This window comes from Tetrao urogallus (assembly GCF_951394365.1).
Source record: "Tetrao urogallus genome assembly, chromosome: 6".
NCBI classification, from domain to species: Eukaryota; Metazoa; Chordata; class Aves; order Galliformes; family Phasianidae; genus Tetrao; species Tetrao urogallus.
Window position 1 is genome coordinate 58,100,071 of NC_136819.1, and position 14,135 is coordinate 58,114,205.

The 14,135-nt window shown below is 45.5% G+C and overlaps 1 protein-coding gene across 1 annotated transcript in view; it reads right to left on the reverse strand.

The window, feature by feature from the left end:
• Positions 1-14,135, reverse strand: part of NIN (ninein) — a gene marked incomplete at its 3' end in the record, with an annotated part of 45,859 nt that overhangs the window by 2,897 nt on the left and 28,827 nt on the right. The window contains exons 17-27 of the mRNA XM_079537517.1: positions 13,232-13,357; positions 12,337-12,406; positions 11,940-12,155; positions 11,675-11,788; positions 10,262-10,384; positions 9,642-9,755; positions 8,887-9,033; positions 7,962-8,123; positions 6,897-7,046; positions 6,678-6,776; positions 3,461-3,652 (exon numbers count right to left, since the gene is read on the reverse strand). Of these exons, the coding sequence (XP_079393643.1) occupies positions 3,461-3,652; positions 6,678-6,776; positions 6,897-7,046; positions 7,962-8,123; positions 8,887-9,033; positions 9,642-9,755; positions 10,262-10,384; positions 11,675-11,788; positions 11,940-12,155; positions 12,337-12,406; positions 13,232-13,357 (1,513 nt within the window). The remainder of the gene's footprint in view (positions 1-3,460; positions 3,653-6,677; positions 6,777-6,896; positions 7,047-7,961; positions 8,124-8,886; positions 9,034-9,641; positions 9,756-10,261; positions 10,385-11,674; positions 11,789-11,939; positions 12,156-12,336; positions 12,407-13,231; positions 13,358-14,135) is intronic.

Below are 14,135 nucleotides of genomic sequence, written 5' to 3' on the forward strand. Positions count from 1 at the left end.
GTTCATAAAGCTGAGGCTACTGATGCTATTAAGACAAGAGACGTCATGTTTAAAAAAAATTTATTTTGCATTTACATCAAAAAAATGTCATCTTTCCCCAGTATAAAAGTTTAGGCATCTTATACAAAAAAAAAAAAAAAAAGCAGCATAAATACCCCAGATTTCCTTTGTCTCATATAAAATCAGTACCATTTGAGAAAAATAGGCTCTTCCCACATTGAGAAAACCCACATTTTAAATAACATAAATAGAAATGATTTGCAACAAATGAAAAAGAACAGCTGACAACGTCCAGAAAACAACTCCTGGGCAAATAAATAGGAAATAACACTGCGGAGACTTAAAATAAAAAATAATGGATCCTCAAGTTTCTCAGCTTATGCCAGTTTGTGTGTTTGTGTGTGTGTATCATGGCAAGGAATGAGGTGGTAAGCAGCCAAGCTGTCAGAGGTGCCCGATCCTCCTGTAGGAATCTGCATGCACTGCTCGCTGCTCCGGTAGCAAGGCCTAGAGAGAGAAGGTAAGTGGGACACTTCACCCTGATATCCAGGTTGTCGTTATAAATACGTACGTACACAAAGCAAAGCGGCAGCACAAGCCAAGCAAGCAACATAAGACAAAAACACACACAGGAGAAAGCAGGCAGAGCACCACATCACATTTCTCTGTATTAGTGCTACACAAATGCAATTAAGGAAATCCTCGGGATGTGTTTTCTAGAGGTCAGGAGGCTGAAGAGGACTGGTCCACCTTTTGGGGGGGATTTGAAAAGGTCAGTGACAGCGATAAGTGCCATTGGCAAAGCAGTTACACTTGTTAAGGGGAGAGTATCTGCCACTACGTATTGCCTCAGGTGGCCAAAAAGCATTTGTGAAAAACAGTCCCATTGACCTCCTCCTCAAACCTAGCTGCAAGCCTTCTGCTGGGACAGCTGAACAAGCTGTTGGTCAGGGGTTATTTGAATTTTCCAAAGCAGACCAGCAGAAAGGGGGAGTTGAGCAACTCTGTGTATTCCCAGCAGAACTACGGGTTGGCAGAGGTTGGAGGCAACTTCTGGGAACCTTGGCTCAGGGATGGGCCCATGGCATTCACTATTGAGCAAGGCCCAGCACAGGCTGCCCAAGGAGGCTGTGGATGCCCCATCCCTGCAGGCATCCAAGGCCAGGCTGGATGTGGCTCTGGGCAGCCTGGGCTGCTGGTTGGTGACCTGCACACAGCAGGGGCTTGGAGCTGGATGAGCGCTGTGCTCCTTTGCAACCCAGGCCATTCTACGTGGCAGTGCTGGGCAGCTGCTGTCTGGGACAAGGTAGGCAGGTTAACAGAGGAGAAAAGGATGAGGGGCTTTGATGGGGTGATGCTGGAATAGCGAGCTTGGTAAGCAAAAGCTCAACACAGATTGTAAAGCAAAGGAGAACACAGACCACCGTAGCCATGACCAAAAAGCAATGAAGAAAGCAAAGCAAAAGGAGCACACAAATCCCAAAAAGGAGGGTAACTTTGGTGCCTTACACAGAAGGACTGGGGATGGAAGAAAGCTGCAAAGTGCAAAGCAGCACCAGCAAAACAAGGTGATAAACTGATGCAGAAAACATGGATGCCATGACATTCTACTCAATGGTGAAAAGACAGTGAAGAGGGGTTAGGATGCAATTTCCCAAGATGCTGAAGAGAACATTAAAATGGACAAACTCAACCAGATGTTTGCTTCAGGATGACGAAGGGGAAAGAGTAAGGATTAAAGGTGTGCTTAAAGAAGCAGTTGGGTTTGTCCCAGCTTAAAGCATCCACCACTCTGCCCTTGTTTACAGTTGTATAATGAATGCTTCACAACAGTGACTTTAGGAAGCCACGTAGTACAGCCCACACAAACAGCTGTAGATGTTCCAAAGTGGAACTTTGTTCACATCTGTTCACTTTAAGTAAAAATCGATACAAAAAGAAGTTACAAGCATTAAGTGCATTGCTAGCAAAAGCTTGAAAAACCTCCGGGAAAGGATTTTTATATTCATGAAGGTTCTGGGAAATAGAAGTGGCTCATCTGTACAACTGCGGGTTCTGGGATATGATTAGTTTGCAAATTGCTTCTCAGGCTTTCAAAAGCAGAATTACAAAACTGCTTCTAATGCAATGCACACAGCACACTCACTCTGCAGATGCTGCTGCTGTAATAGAGCTTATATTGATTTCAAAATTCAACTGCATGCTTTGCTTTCCAACGTGTGTGACCAAGCACATCAGTAACGCGCCTCCATCCACACTCAGTGAAAGGGAGAGAAACTTACAACCCATTTTTCCTCCTCTCCTGCATTCTTTGCTGTTAAGCTCCTTTGCAGGGAACTGTTCCCTTTAATGCTGTGGTTTAAAACAGTCACTGCAAGTTCTGTAAGCTTTAGAAACTATTACTGGACATATTTCTTTTCCCCCCCATAATACACCTCCCAAAATACACCTACTAACATGGTCAAATCTTTGAAGTTCAGAGACTTAAAGCTTATGTAGATATATCAATTTCTAATTTTGCTCTAGATAAAATACAAGAGAGTGTAAAATGTGTTTTTTTTTTTCTGCTAACAGGTTAATAAAAACGTTAGCCTTTTATTTACATTACTTAGGGCTTTATCTTAAGTCATATTATTATTATTTTAAGATACATGCCCAAAGCCAAAGCTTTAGAGATTTAGGGATGTGGTCACCAAAACATCATTTGACTTTTCCAATGAAAAAGACCTGCAGAAAGCAGGAGCTGAGCACGTACTCAAGCAAAACTATGGGTTGGCAGCCTAACTTTAAGGCTCATTTTACATGGGAGATGCAAAATTTGCTACTAGAGCTTATTATTGCTTATCATTCAGTCTTGCATGTTGAAATACGAGGAGTGACTCAGCCCAGTGAGTGCAGAGGCTGCATCTTTGTTGGAATTAGATTGCTTTCCCTCAGAAACACCAGGGATGATGTTTCAGGACAACAGGAACGGTGCCCTGCAAACAACGTCCTACCGTGTCCAAATAATGAAGATGGGAAAACTTACAAAAAGGGTCACTTGCTTGTATTATGCTCTGCCATGTCTCAGGTGGCAGAACTCCATGTGGCAGCAACAGCCTGAGCTCATGCTTTATGTCTGATGCCAGCGTGTCTGTGCACTGTGTATTTCCCAGAGCAAAGGTTCCAGACGTGAACGTTAGGGAAAATAAAAAGCCAACTGCAAACACTTACTGCACATCGATGACAAGGAGAAAAGCCAACAGTTGAATGTGGATGGAGTGAGCCATGAAGACTAAAGGGACTTCAGAACTGAACCACGGCTCAAGCTGCGCGTGCTGAATAAAGGCTTGCTTGTGCACAGCTTTGATGCAACTAATTCCAATTTCGAACTGGCATAAACGGAGAACGGATCTCAAAAGTCAAAACACCAAACGAACCCAACGCCCCACTGAAGCCTGCAGAGAAACGAGAGCCTTACCTGCTGCATGTTGGTTTCAGAAGGTCTGCTCTCAAGCTCCTCCTGCAACCGCTGGCCCCGCTGCTCCGCCTGCAGCAGCTGCTGCTGGAGCTGCAGGAACTGCTCCCTGGGCACCACGGCACAGCCCTGCTGTGGGAGCTCCCGGGGGTGCAGGGGCTGGCTAAGCATCCCGCTGCTGCTCGAGCGTCGCATCTGCAGGGCAACAAGACAGGCTGTCAAGGGGGAGCAGCACGGCGCGTTGCTCGAGGTGTGTTTCTGGAGTTGTTCTTGCATGACACACGGATGCACTGAGCTTAAAGCATCTCTTGTGCACAAGGGAAGCCAGTCTGAAGCCGGAAACAGATGCTAAGACAAACTCTTCCCAATGGAAAAGATGCATCTTTACATGCAGTTCTGCAAAGTCTATAGGAGATTGAGCTTTGATTCATAACTTCAGGCCTGCATTACGGCTCCTTGGATCTCTGGCAAAATCCTAAACAGGTCTGTGCTGAGCTATAACTTCACTTTTGTTTTCAATTTTAACCTTAGCCCTTGCAACTCTTCTAATAATAACATCTTGGCACAAATCAAAGCTCTGGTATAGAATTATCATAGAATCATTAAGACCTCTAACATCCCCCAGTCCAACCATCCACCTGCAACCAATGCTGCCTACTAACCGTGGCCCTAAGCCTGCATCCACCCTTCCCTTAACACCTCCAGAGATGGTGACTCCACCACCTCCCTGGCAGCCTGTCCCAACCACACCACTCTTCCAGAGAAGAAATTCTTCCTAATATCCAAGCCAGCATGAGGCAGGCTGAAGGTGTCACCCACCAGCATTGATTATTTCTAGTCTTTAATCTCCTCAAAAAGCAAAACAAAATCCTAAAAGCTAAATATTCTCTATACATTCTAAAGTGACCGAAGTATCTTCATGCTCTCTGCTGCGTTGTATTCTGAATTCACTACTTAGGAGCCTTCTGTGGAACAGAAGACCTCACACATTTTATGTTTCTCATTTAGAGTCATGCCACAAGCAGAGCTTGTTAAAATTTGAGACTTAAGTTTCAGCCAAGCCAATTTGCAGCTTGCATTTGCATGAGATTAATGCTTTCTTCGTGTAAAAATCATTCTTCCTGTAAGAGCCAGCTAACCACATCACAAAATCCTCCTGTTATCTCATAACCATTACTCTGGTCCCTTAGGAAAAGGTGAGATTACATTAGCAGTATTACTTTTCCTTTCAGAAGTGCTGTAATTAAGGCCTCAATTAGCATCACAGTTCCGTTATTGAGTTCATCTATAATGGAATCAACTATAAGCACTTGACATAATGGTGTAATTCCATCGAGGGTGCTGCTCTAATGGTGTATCCAATGGTGGAGCCCTAATGGAGATAGAGAGGGGCTTGAAATGTGATAAGCCACAGCACTGATGTTCTGTGATAGCATCTGCCCACCTCTGCTGGTTCAAATAAATTGAATATAGGCTTAGAAGATATTTTAAAGTAGTATAAGTACCTCAAAAAAGCTTTTTTTTAAAGAAAATATAAATGCGTATCAGGAAGTTCTCTTGAATCAACTTGCCCACAACAAAGCTATTCTTTTACCAACAGCATAAACAGCAGAAATAATGAAATTTGAATGGGATTTGTACAGGGTTTCACATGATGTTGTCAAACACACGGGTGGAAGAGCTGAGGAAACACCAATAAATGCTGACACCTCAAAATGAAGTTGCTAATGGCTCATGAAAACAACATAGTCTTGCCACATTCATCTGTGGAAGGAAGTGGAACAGTAAGGAGCTCACTAAACTATCAGGGATGACACAGTGTGAGCACGTATCAGTCAGTACTAGGGAAACACTTGACAGTCTGGTGAAAAGGCATGCAAAAGGCCAGAGGCAAACACGAGGACACCTTCAGGCCTCACAGTCACTGGGTGAGAAGGAAGGGATGGAGCCACTTTTCACTTTCTCATGATCAGTTTGATCCTTTTGAACGCAATCGGTCATTTCTCCATTTTCACTGCAACCCCTCTGGAGTATCCAATGTTTTCCTATAGAATCCAATCACAGCCTGCACTACCTGCACCCAACAGGTTAGTGCAGCTGCCAAAGGAAGGACGTTACAGTAAAATGAATAATGGCTCCTTTCCTTCAAAAGATGCATGGAGTAAAGAAGAAAATCCATTCCAAAATGTTTTCTTCATGCTATGGTAGTACATTGAAAATGGTTGCTCTACCTTCGCACACTATTTCAGAAAGAGAACTGCACCCTTCTCTGCTAGTTCCAACCACTGAGTTCTAGACAGGTTAGCCATGGACAAAAGGAGAACAGGCACAAAAGAGAAAGTTAGAGGTCACAAAGTGCTAAGTGAACGTTATACACTCCTGCTGGGATAATGGTATCAGAAATAACAAGTCCTGCATGTTTGAATTACAGCTTTTGGGAGAAAACCCAATTCCATACTCAATGTTCAGACTGAAGAGTTCAGAGTTGGGATTTTTCCCAAAGCATAACTGAAAATACACGAAGCAAAGGCACAGGAAATAAAACTGTTTTCAATGACTTGCCAAAATTTCATTTTTTCTAATCAAGTTTTTAATAATTTTACAGCTAATTACAGAGTATATTCAGCATAACACGTTTCCCGTTTGCTTCCCTGATGAAAACCATGAGGTATTTCAACCAACAGTGCTGCAAAAGCCTCATCTATAAGACTGTCTCATTTATGGAACAAGTTAAAAATGTTTTAAACTGAAATTCAGACCAAGTTCATTGCAGAGACAGCTCAGAGGTTCTGCTAAGCAAGGCTTCCATTCAGCCAACTATTCTCACGGTAAGTAAGAACAGGCTTCTACATTAAGAGCAGCATTACACAAATATTAGTTAGGAAATTTGAGGTGATATGTTTTAGGAAGGAAGAACAAAGTGTTAGCCTTGCCTCAAGCACAGAAACAAAATTCTTCCCCGTTCGTCTTTGTATCTGGAACATCACACAAGTTACCATGAACCACACCGTGCTTCACAGAAGCACATCAATCACACTCACACTGATCATGAAAGATCACATTAACATTAACAGACAGCAATTCTTCCAGTTTTGATCATTTTCCCTGAAGAGGAAAGCTTTTTTACTTTCGTTTTATAAATAAATTCATGGATTCAGTGACACACTGATGATAAACCTCCGCACTACAGTCAGCGCAGTCAGCACCTATTGAGAAGTACCTCCATTAACTGATCGTCCAGCTTGACTTGCTTTTTCCTTAGCCCTTCATTTTCTGAGCTTGTTTCCAATTCGTGTCCAACAGAATTCATCTGACTGATCTACAGAAGACAAGAGGTTTCCTTAGAAAGGCAGCAGCTTCATTTTATCTGCTGTATTCAACATGCAAGTCATGAGTGGCTGCACATCACACCAACCCCAGATTAAGCACTTGGACTAACCTTCCTATTGGCAGAGGACAACTCCTTCTGTAGCTGTTCACACTCTCTCTTCAAGCTTAGTTTCTCCTGCTCTATGGCTTTGACAATACCTGACTGGCTTTGATGCTTCTGATGCTTTAAGGAGAGGACAGTGGATTCCAGCTGTCGGATCTAAAGAGACCAGAGATGAACAAATGTGAGAAGACATTCCAAACCATTCCATCTCCTTTGTAGTGATGTTTTTGGCACGTTCCAGTAGGTCAAAACTGACAGCCCACTGCAAATAAATCAATTGCATTTGCAATATCTGGTACCAGGTGATTTCAGATTCATAACAGATTCTGGTACTTTTGATATTTTAGCTTTGAGCAACTCTTTCTCCTCCCCATAATCTGCCTAATATTGCGAGCTGGGAAATTAAATGTGAAGAATGCTAGAAGACATAATAAATAAATCCCAGAGTTGTATGCAATGGAAGGGCCCTCTGGAGATTCCCCATTCAACCCAGGGCAGATAGCGATAGGACAAGGGGGGATGGTTCTAAAGTGAGACAGGGGAGGTTTGGGTTGGATATGAGGAGGAAGTTTTTCAGCCAGAGGGTGGTGAAGCAGTGGCACAGGTTGCCCAAGGAGGCTGTGGATGCCCCATCCCTGCAGGCATTCAAGGCCAGGCTGGATGTGGCTCTGGGCAGCCTGGGCTGCTGGTTGGTGACCTGCACACAGCAGGGGTTGGAGCTGGATGAGCACTGTGCTCCTTTGCACCCAGGCCCATTCTGTGATTCTATGAACCCTCTGCTAAAGCAGGTTCCCTACAGTAGGTTGCACAGGAAAGTTTCCAGATGGGTTTTGCATATCTCCAGAGGAGACCCCACCACCTCCCTGGGCAGCCCGTGCCTAGGCTTTGTCACATCTGATGACCCCCCACCACCTCTGCTGCCCTCCATTGGCTTCTCTCCAGCAACTGCACATCTGCTTGGAACTGAGGAACCCAGAAGGGGATCCTGTGCTCCAGATGGGGCCTCCTCAGGGCAGAGCAGAGGGGGCAGACCAGAATCTTCGACAAGAGACTATCTGAACCATCCCCTACCTTCTCCCTGGCATGCAGCAGCTCCGTGGCAGAGCTGCGGGCTTCCCTCTGCAGCCGTTCCTTCTCCTGCCGCAGCAGCTGCTGCTCCTGGGCCATCAGCTGCTCCAGCTCGTCCTGCTGCGTGCACCCTGGGGAAGGCACAGCCCGTGCTAGGACCCTGTTCTTAAGACAGACAGAATTGCAGGGTTAGGCCTTCAACAGAGAAGCAGACGTTTTCTCCGTTCAGGTGGTGTTTAAGGAGGCTTTTGGTAGCTGCAGGGCTCCATCTCCCTCCCAGCCTATGTGCCAGTGGAATCCAGCACGGTCATCCCAGTGTGCAGCCAAGCACTTTGCCAAATCACAGCTGGAATTGTTACTGTGAGCGCACACTCAGCTCGATGGCACAAAAAGTTGGGCTCTATTTTGCAGCCTCATCAAATAAATAATAGAACTCCATTACATATTATTCAGCAAAGCTGTGATTCAGCTCCTGTTGCACAATTCTGAAGCACTCTCCTTCCCGTGTGCTCATTAAATATTCCTTTAATTACATGGCAAAGCAGCCAAATCGGGGGCTACATTCATAATGCTAACGCAGGACTGCTGCCTGCCACCTCCTTCAGACCCACCTCCTCATCAGCTTGGCATTGCAAACAACCTTAACAGGCTAATGATAGTTATCTCTTAAACACGAAAACTACTAAAACCAGAAAGCATCACAGAAATACTGTCTTTTTTATGCCCTCCTCCCTCTAGGCAGTTTGATTGCTAGCTTTCTATCACTTGTGTTTATAAGAGTCAAAACCAATGTCATTCAGAAGCTGCTTGCTCAGGCTTGCAGCACTATTTCTGCCTTGCTCATTAGCCAGCCTAACAATCAGACTGGCTCCAGTGACAGGATGCCCATCTGTAAGTCATCCACGTGGATCTGACAGAGCTCAGTTACCTTCTCATTGGCGTTCTGCAGCTGCTTGTGTAAAGACATCACCTCTTGTTCAAGAGCTTCCTTCTCCTGCTGTGCCACCCGCAGGTCCGACCTCAAGCAGGACATTTGGAGGCTGGTGTTCTGCAAGGTTTCATCCAAGCTCTGAACCTGTAAGGTGCCACAAATCTCTGCTATTTGACTGCTGACTGTTGGAAGGGGTGATGAGATGACGCTGGCAGCCCAGCTCATGGAACTGATAAACAGTTCTCCAAGTTTCTGCTTCAAATCAGCTGCCACACCCTCTTAAAAATGGCCAAAATACTGCACTCATCTTCCATCACAGAATACTTATTGTGACATGCTGGGAAAAAGAGATTCCTTCTGATTTATTTCTTCTTCTTGGTGGCCTATGGCCAACAAGAGACAAGAGCAGTGCCATCAGCCAAGCAAATGGCCATTTGTCCCTGCTCTTGGCTGCTAGGAAACAAACTACCATCAAAAAGCAGGGAGCAGAAGCAGGATCACTGCAGTGCTTGAGGGACAGCTGGGCAGAGTGAGTTGGCAACAGGAACTTGGATGTGGGGAAAAAAAGGTCATATTTAACAAGTTTCCTTTTGTCCTTCAAGGACATCACTTTGAAAGCCCATCAAAGCACCCATTCTGAGTTGCATGAAGTCCTTGCACATGTTAGAAGAGGGCTGTTTTCTATGAAAAAAGCTGTACCAGAAATTCCAAAATGCTTTGATTCAGGACTGTAACAAAACCCACTGTTATACCTTCTCCTGTGAAGCTGATAGCTGCGTTTTCAGGGTCTGACTCTGTTGTTCCCAGCACTTCTGCTCCTGCTTCAAGCTGCCAACAGCGCTCTCCAAGCAGCTTACTTTGGCCACCTGCAATAAGATACACGGCTAAGCCTGAATCATTTGGGATTTTCTTTAACTCAGTTTGACTTTAGGAGTTACGATAGATGGAGTTACAGCTATGCAAGGAAATTGGAGGAGAGCAAACAAAACCAACCAACTCAGTTGTGAATCTGTGCACAACAGGATCATTATTTATGGCACACCCACTGTGCTGCTCCAGCCTGGAGTTAGAATACAGAGTGCAAGAACACTGTCCTCCTTGTCCTGCTGCAACATTCCTATCCGTGCCTCTGCTCCTCACTGTTTGGAATTTGCTACGTAACCAAACTGCACTCAAACTATGCTCCAAAAGCTCTCCTTAAGACCAGCAAGGGAAAAAAAATGCAATGGCACAGAAGCCTCGATCTGGCCTGAAGGTAAGAAGGAAACCCAAAGCAGTTTCATAGCTTAGAGGGATGCAGACTGTGATATAAGAACTTCAGCACCTTGTTGCAGCACCCAGGTAGGGGCATGGCTGTGCAGTCCTGCCTTACCTTATCAATACATCTGCTTAATTCCTCGCTCAGCGCTTCCTTTTCTTTCAGCAGCTTTTCATTCTTAGTCATCAAGCTAGAGACTTCGTTCTGAAGGTCAGAGAGGTCAGAGCACCTGGGCAGCTGTGGGAGACAAGGCCCTCCATCAGTTCAGAGCTTTACATGCAAGCACCAAACAAAGCCTTCTCCTCACCTTAGGACCAACTGTAGTGCACTGGATAGAGTGGAAAAGATGGGAGCAGAATACCACTCATGACCCAGGGCAGCCTGTGTCAGGGCTCCTGTGAGCCACACACCTGCAGACAGGTGCTACACCTCCTGCACTGCTTGTGTGTTAGAGCCCATGACATAATATAGGACCCACTGGGTTGTACAACACCAATTGCATTGGGTAGAGGACACAGCAGATACTAAAGCTTTGAATTTTCATTTTGTGTATCGTGCTGGGTTTTGGTTTTTATTTTTATGAATAATCAGAACAGACAGTTCTCCTTCCCACATCCATGTCCCCAGTCACCTTCTAACATCAACAGAGTAGATAAGGCTTTGGATACCTCCTTCCCAGAAAAGGAGGAAAGAAAAGCCACCCAGCTGACTTCTGATCCCTTTCCCATCTGGCACAGTGCATCAGCTTTGTCTGCCTGCTCCTCTGCTCTCTGGGCTTTGCTCACTCAATCTTCTGTCTTTAATTACACTCGAGCAGCAATCCACTCTTGACTCAATAGATCTCATCTGCTTTTGCTTTTTAAGGCCATTATAAATCCCAAGCATGGGGAACATCAAATGAATGCTCTGCTTTAAAGAAAATGACTTTGTGGCACCCTAATCAGGAAGGCTAATTCATTGGTAGCCTTCATTATTTATAATTATCATTATATACTTGCTGCCAAATGAACCCTGTTTATATGGGCAACAGCCAGGCCCTCCAGGACATTATCTTTATAAAGTTCTAAGCTGTCCAAGTCCCCAATTGCTACTCTTATTGCTTTGGCTTTGCTAGGGGACATGGTGGAAGCAACCACTCCTTGAGAGGAGCTGGATGGATGTCACCAACTGCTCAGTGAAATATTCCACCCTACTCACACAAGCTAGAAAAGCCTTATATGCTGTTGAATCAAGATCTTCAAGTCTTGGTCTTTGTCATTAACAACTGACTGTGAAGATCTACTGCTCTAGAATAACTTTTGGCAAAGTCTAAGCAAGCAAAATCAACCACAATTGAACAGCTGTGCCTTGCACTGAGAGGCTGTCTCAAGAAGATTTATAACGCTGTCCTTGATAATACACGTTACATGATGACATTTGGTTAGAGAAATTAACTACTTCCATCTCAATCAAGAGGGCAGGGCCCAAGAAGAGACAGGTTGGTGGCTCTAAGCCATCACCTGGTGGTACCTGGGTAGGGTGCCATACCTGCTTTGCCTTCTCCAGCTCCTCCTTGAGAAGGCGGTTCTCCTGCTCCAACACACGAGCTTGAACTTTCATTTCTGACAGCTCCATCTCCAAGGAGGACACCACATTTGATGACTGCGAGAAGTAAAAAGCCCAGATCTCAGTTTGAGAGACAGTAATGAAGGTTCAGCAGAGGGTGCTGGGACCAGTGATACAGGCTAGGGAAATGGATGCTAATTCCTAAAGGTTCAGTTGCTCCATTCCATTAGAGCCACTCATCCCATACCTTTACTTTATTGTTTTCTAGTTCCTCTTTCAGTGCCAATCTCTCCTTTTCCCACTCTTCCAGGGTACATCTTCCTGCTTCCCTTTCCTTTTGCTTGAGCACCCTTGCCAGCTGTTGGTTGAGATCCTGCACATCTGCTTGGTTTTTGGAGTTTCTCTGGCTCAGTTCAGTGTTTTCAGAGTCCAGCTGCTGGTTCCTGGCCTTCAGATCTGCTACCTGAATTGGGAGAGCAGTGTCAGTTATGACTAATTTTGGCACTGCATGGTAGATACATATATATTTTTTTAAAAAACAATTGCAATAGCATCACAGTTGCCTTCAGATTGGACCACGTAAGGAAGGGGCGATGATTACAGTGATGTTTCTCCAGAGAAGCTGCTGGACTCAGTCTGCATACCTGCTTTTTCAGATTGTCAACCATCTTCTGCACAGCCACTTTCTCCTTCCTTACCGCCTCTATCTTTAGCCTAGGAAAAAGAAAAGCTCATCAGTGTGAGGACACTTGCTAATATACATGCCTGCAAAAACAAGCTGGTTCACCTCATAAGAAATGGTCATTCTGGACTTTCATTTCACACTTAGCATCACTGCTTTGCACAGACTTGGTGAGTACCTGCTTCCTTGACACCCCCATGCATTTCTTTCCTAGAAGACTGAGGGCTGAGCACCTCTCCTATAAGGAAAGGTTGAGGGAACTGGGCTTGTTCAGCTTGGAGAAGAAAAGGCTGAGGGGAGACCTCATGGTGGCCTTCCAATATTTGAAGGGAGCGGATAAACAGGAGGGGAATGGCTGTGTGTGAGGGTGGATGGTGATGGGACAAGGGGAATGGTTTTAAAGTGAGACAGGGGAGGTTTAGGTTGGATATGAGGAGGAAGTTTTTCAGCCAGAGGGTGGTGAGGCACTGGCACAGGTTGCCCAAGGAGGCTGTGGATGCCCCATCCCTGCAGGCATTCAAGGCCAGGCTGGATGTGGCTCTGGGCAGCCTGGGCTGCTGGTTGGCGACCTGCACACAGCAGGGGCTTGGAGCTGGATGAGCGCTGTGCTCCTTTGCAACCCAGGCCATTCTAGGATTCTATGACAATGACCCATGGGTTAAAGCTCCTCCTTTAGCTCTAGGATCAGGCAGGAGAAACTGTGGGCTGGGGAGGGGCACAGGGACTGCTGGTGGCACCGGACAGCTTGCTTGCTTCAAAGCCTGGGCAACAACTAAGGTGTGCAGGAGCTTTAGGAGAAAGGATGCAACCTTGCAGCGAGAGCCTGGAGGTGCACACGTGGTCGCACGCATCCTTACCGCATCTCCTCCCGGGATCCGTTCAGCTCCCGCAGTTTCAGGCTGGAAGCACTGCCCTCCTCATTTAACAGCATCACTTTGTTTTTCAGAATGGCGTTTTCTTCTCTGAGCTTCTCAGCCTCACATCTGTGGCAGAGAGATGAGACACGTGAGCACAGCTTCTGTGCGTCACCAAAGGAGAGAAGTCACTGAAAGCCTGACCTGCTTGTGATCCTTGGCAACAAAGCTGCAGCTGGGTAATTCATATGAGCTGCATAGAGATTTTACATTTAGACTGCTTCCTTGATCATGAGAAAGGGGATATTAACTGTACAAAACACCCGCTCAAAGTTAATAAGTTATTTAAGATAGCTAGTAGAAGTTTTGCACTTCAATACTGTATTATACCTTCTGGTCCTTAAGTACCAATAACGTAGCTGTGAATTTGAAGAGCTCCACAGCACCATAAGCAGACTGCAGCACGGGGTCTGCTGTGGCGGGACAAGGAGAAAATGGGTTCAAACTAAAAGAGGGGAGAGTTGGATTGGACATAAGGGAGAAGTTATTGACATTAAGGATGGGGAGGCATTGCACAGGGTGCCCAGAGAGGCAGCAGTGCCCCATTCCTAAAGAAATCCAAGATCAGGGGATGGGCAGTGAGCACTGATGGAGCTGTGGGTGTCCCTGTGCAGTGTGGGGAGTGGGATCAGATGGCCTTGAAGGGTTCCCTTCCAACTCAAACCATTCAATGGCTCTGTGACTCTTTAGTGTTGACTCTGGTATTTAGAAAAAGCAAAACAATTCTAGCTTTCCAAGTAACACTCAGTGCTAGAAAGGAAAAGAACAAAGAGGTGATATTAGTGACAGCTGAAAGCATCCTGAAAAACGTAACTACCATCTTTCAGACATTAACACAGAGGGCCCT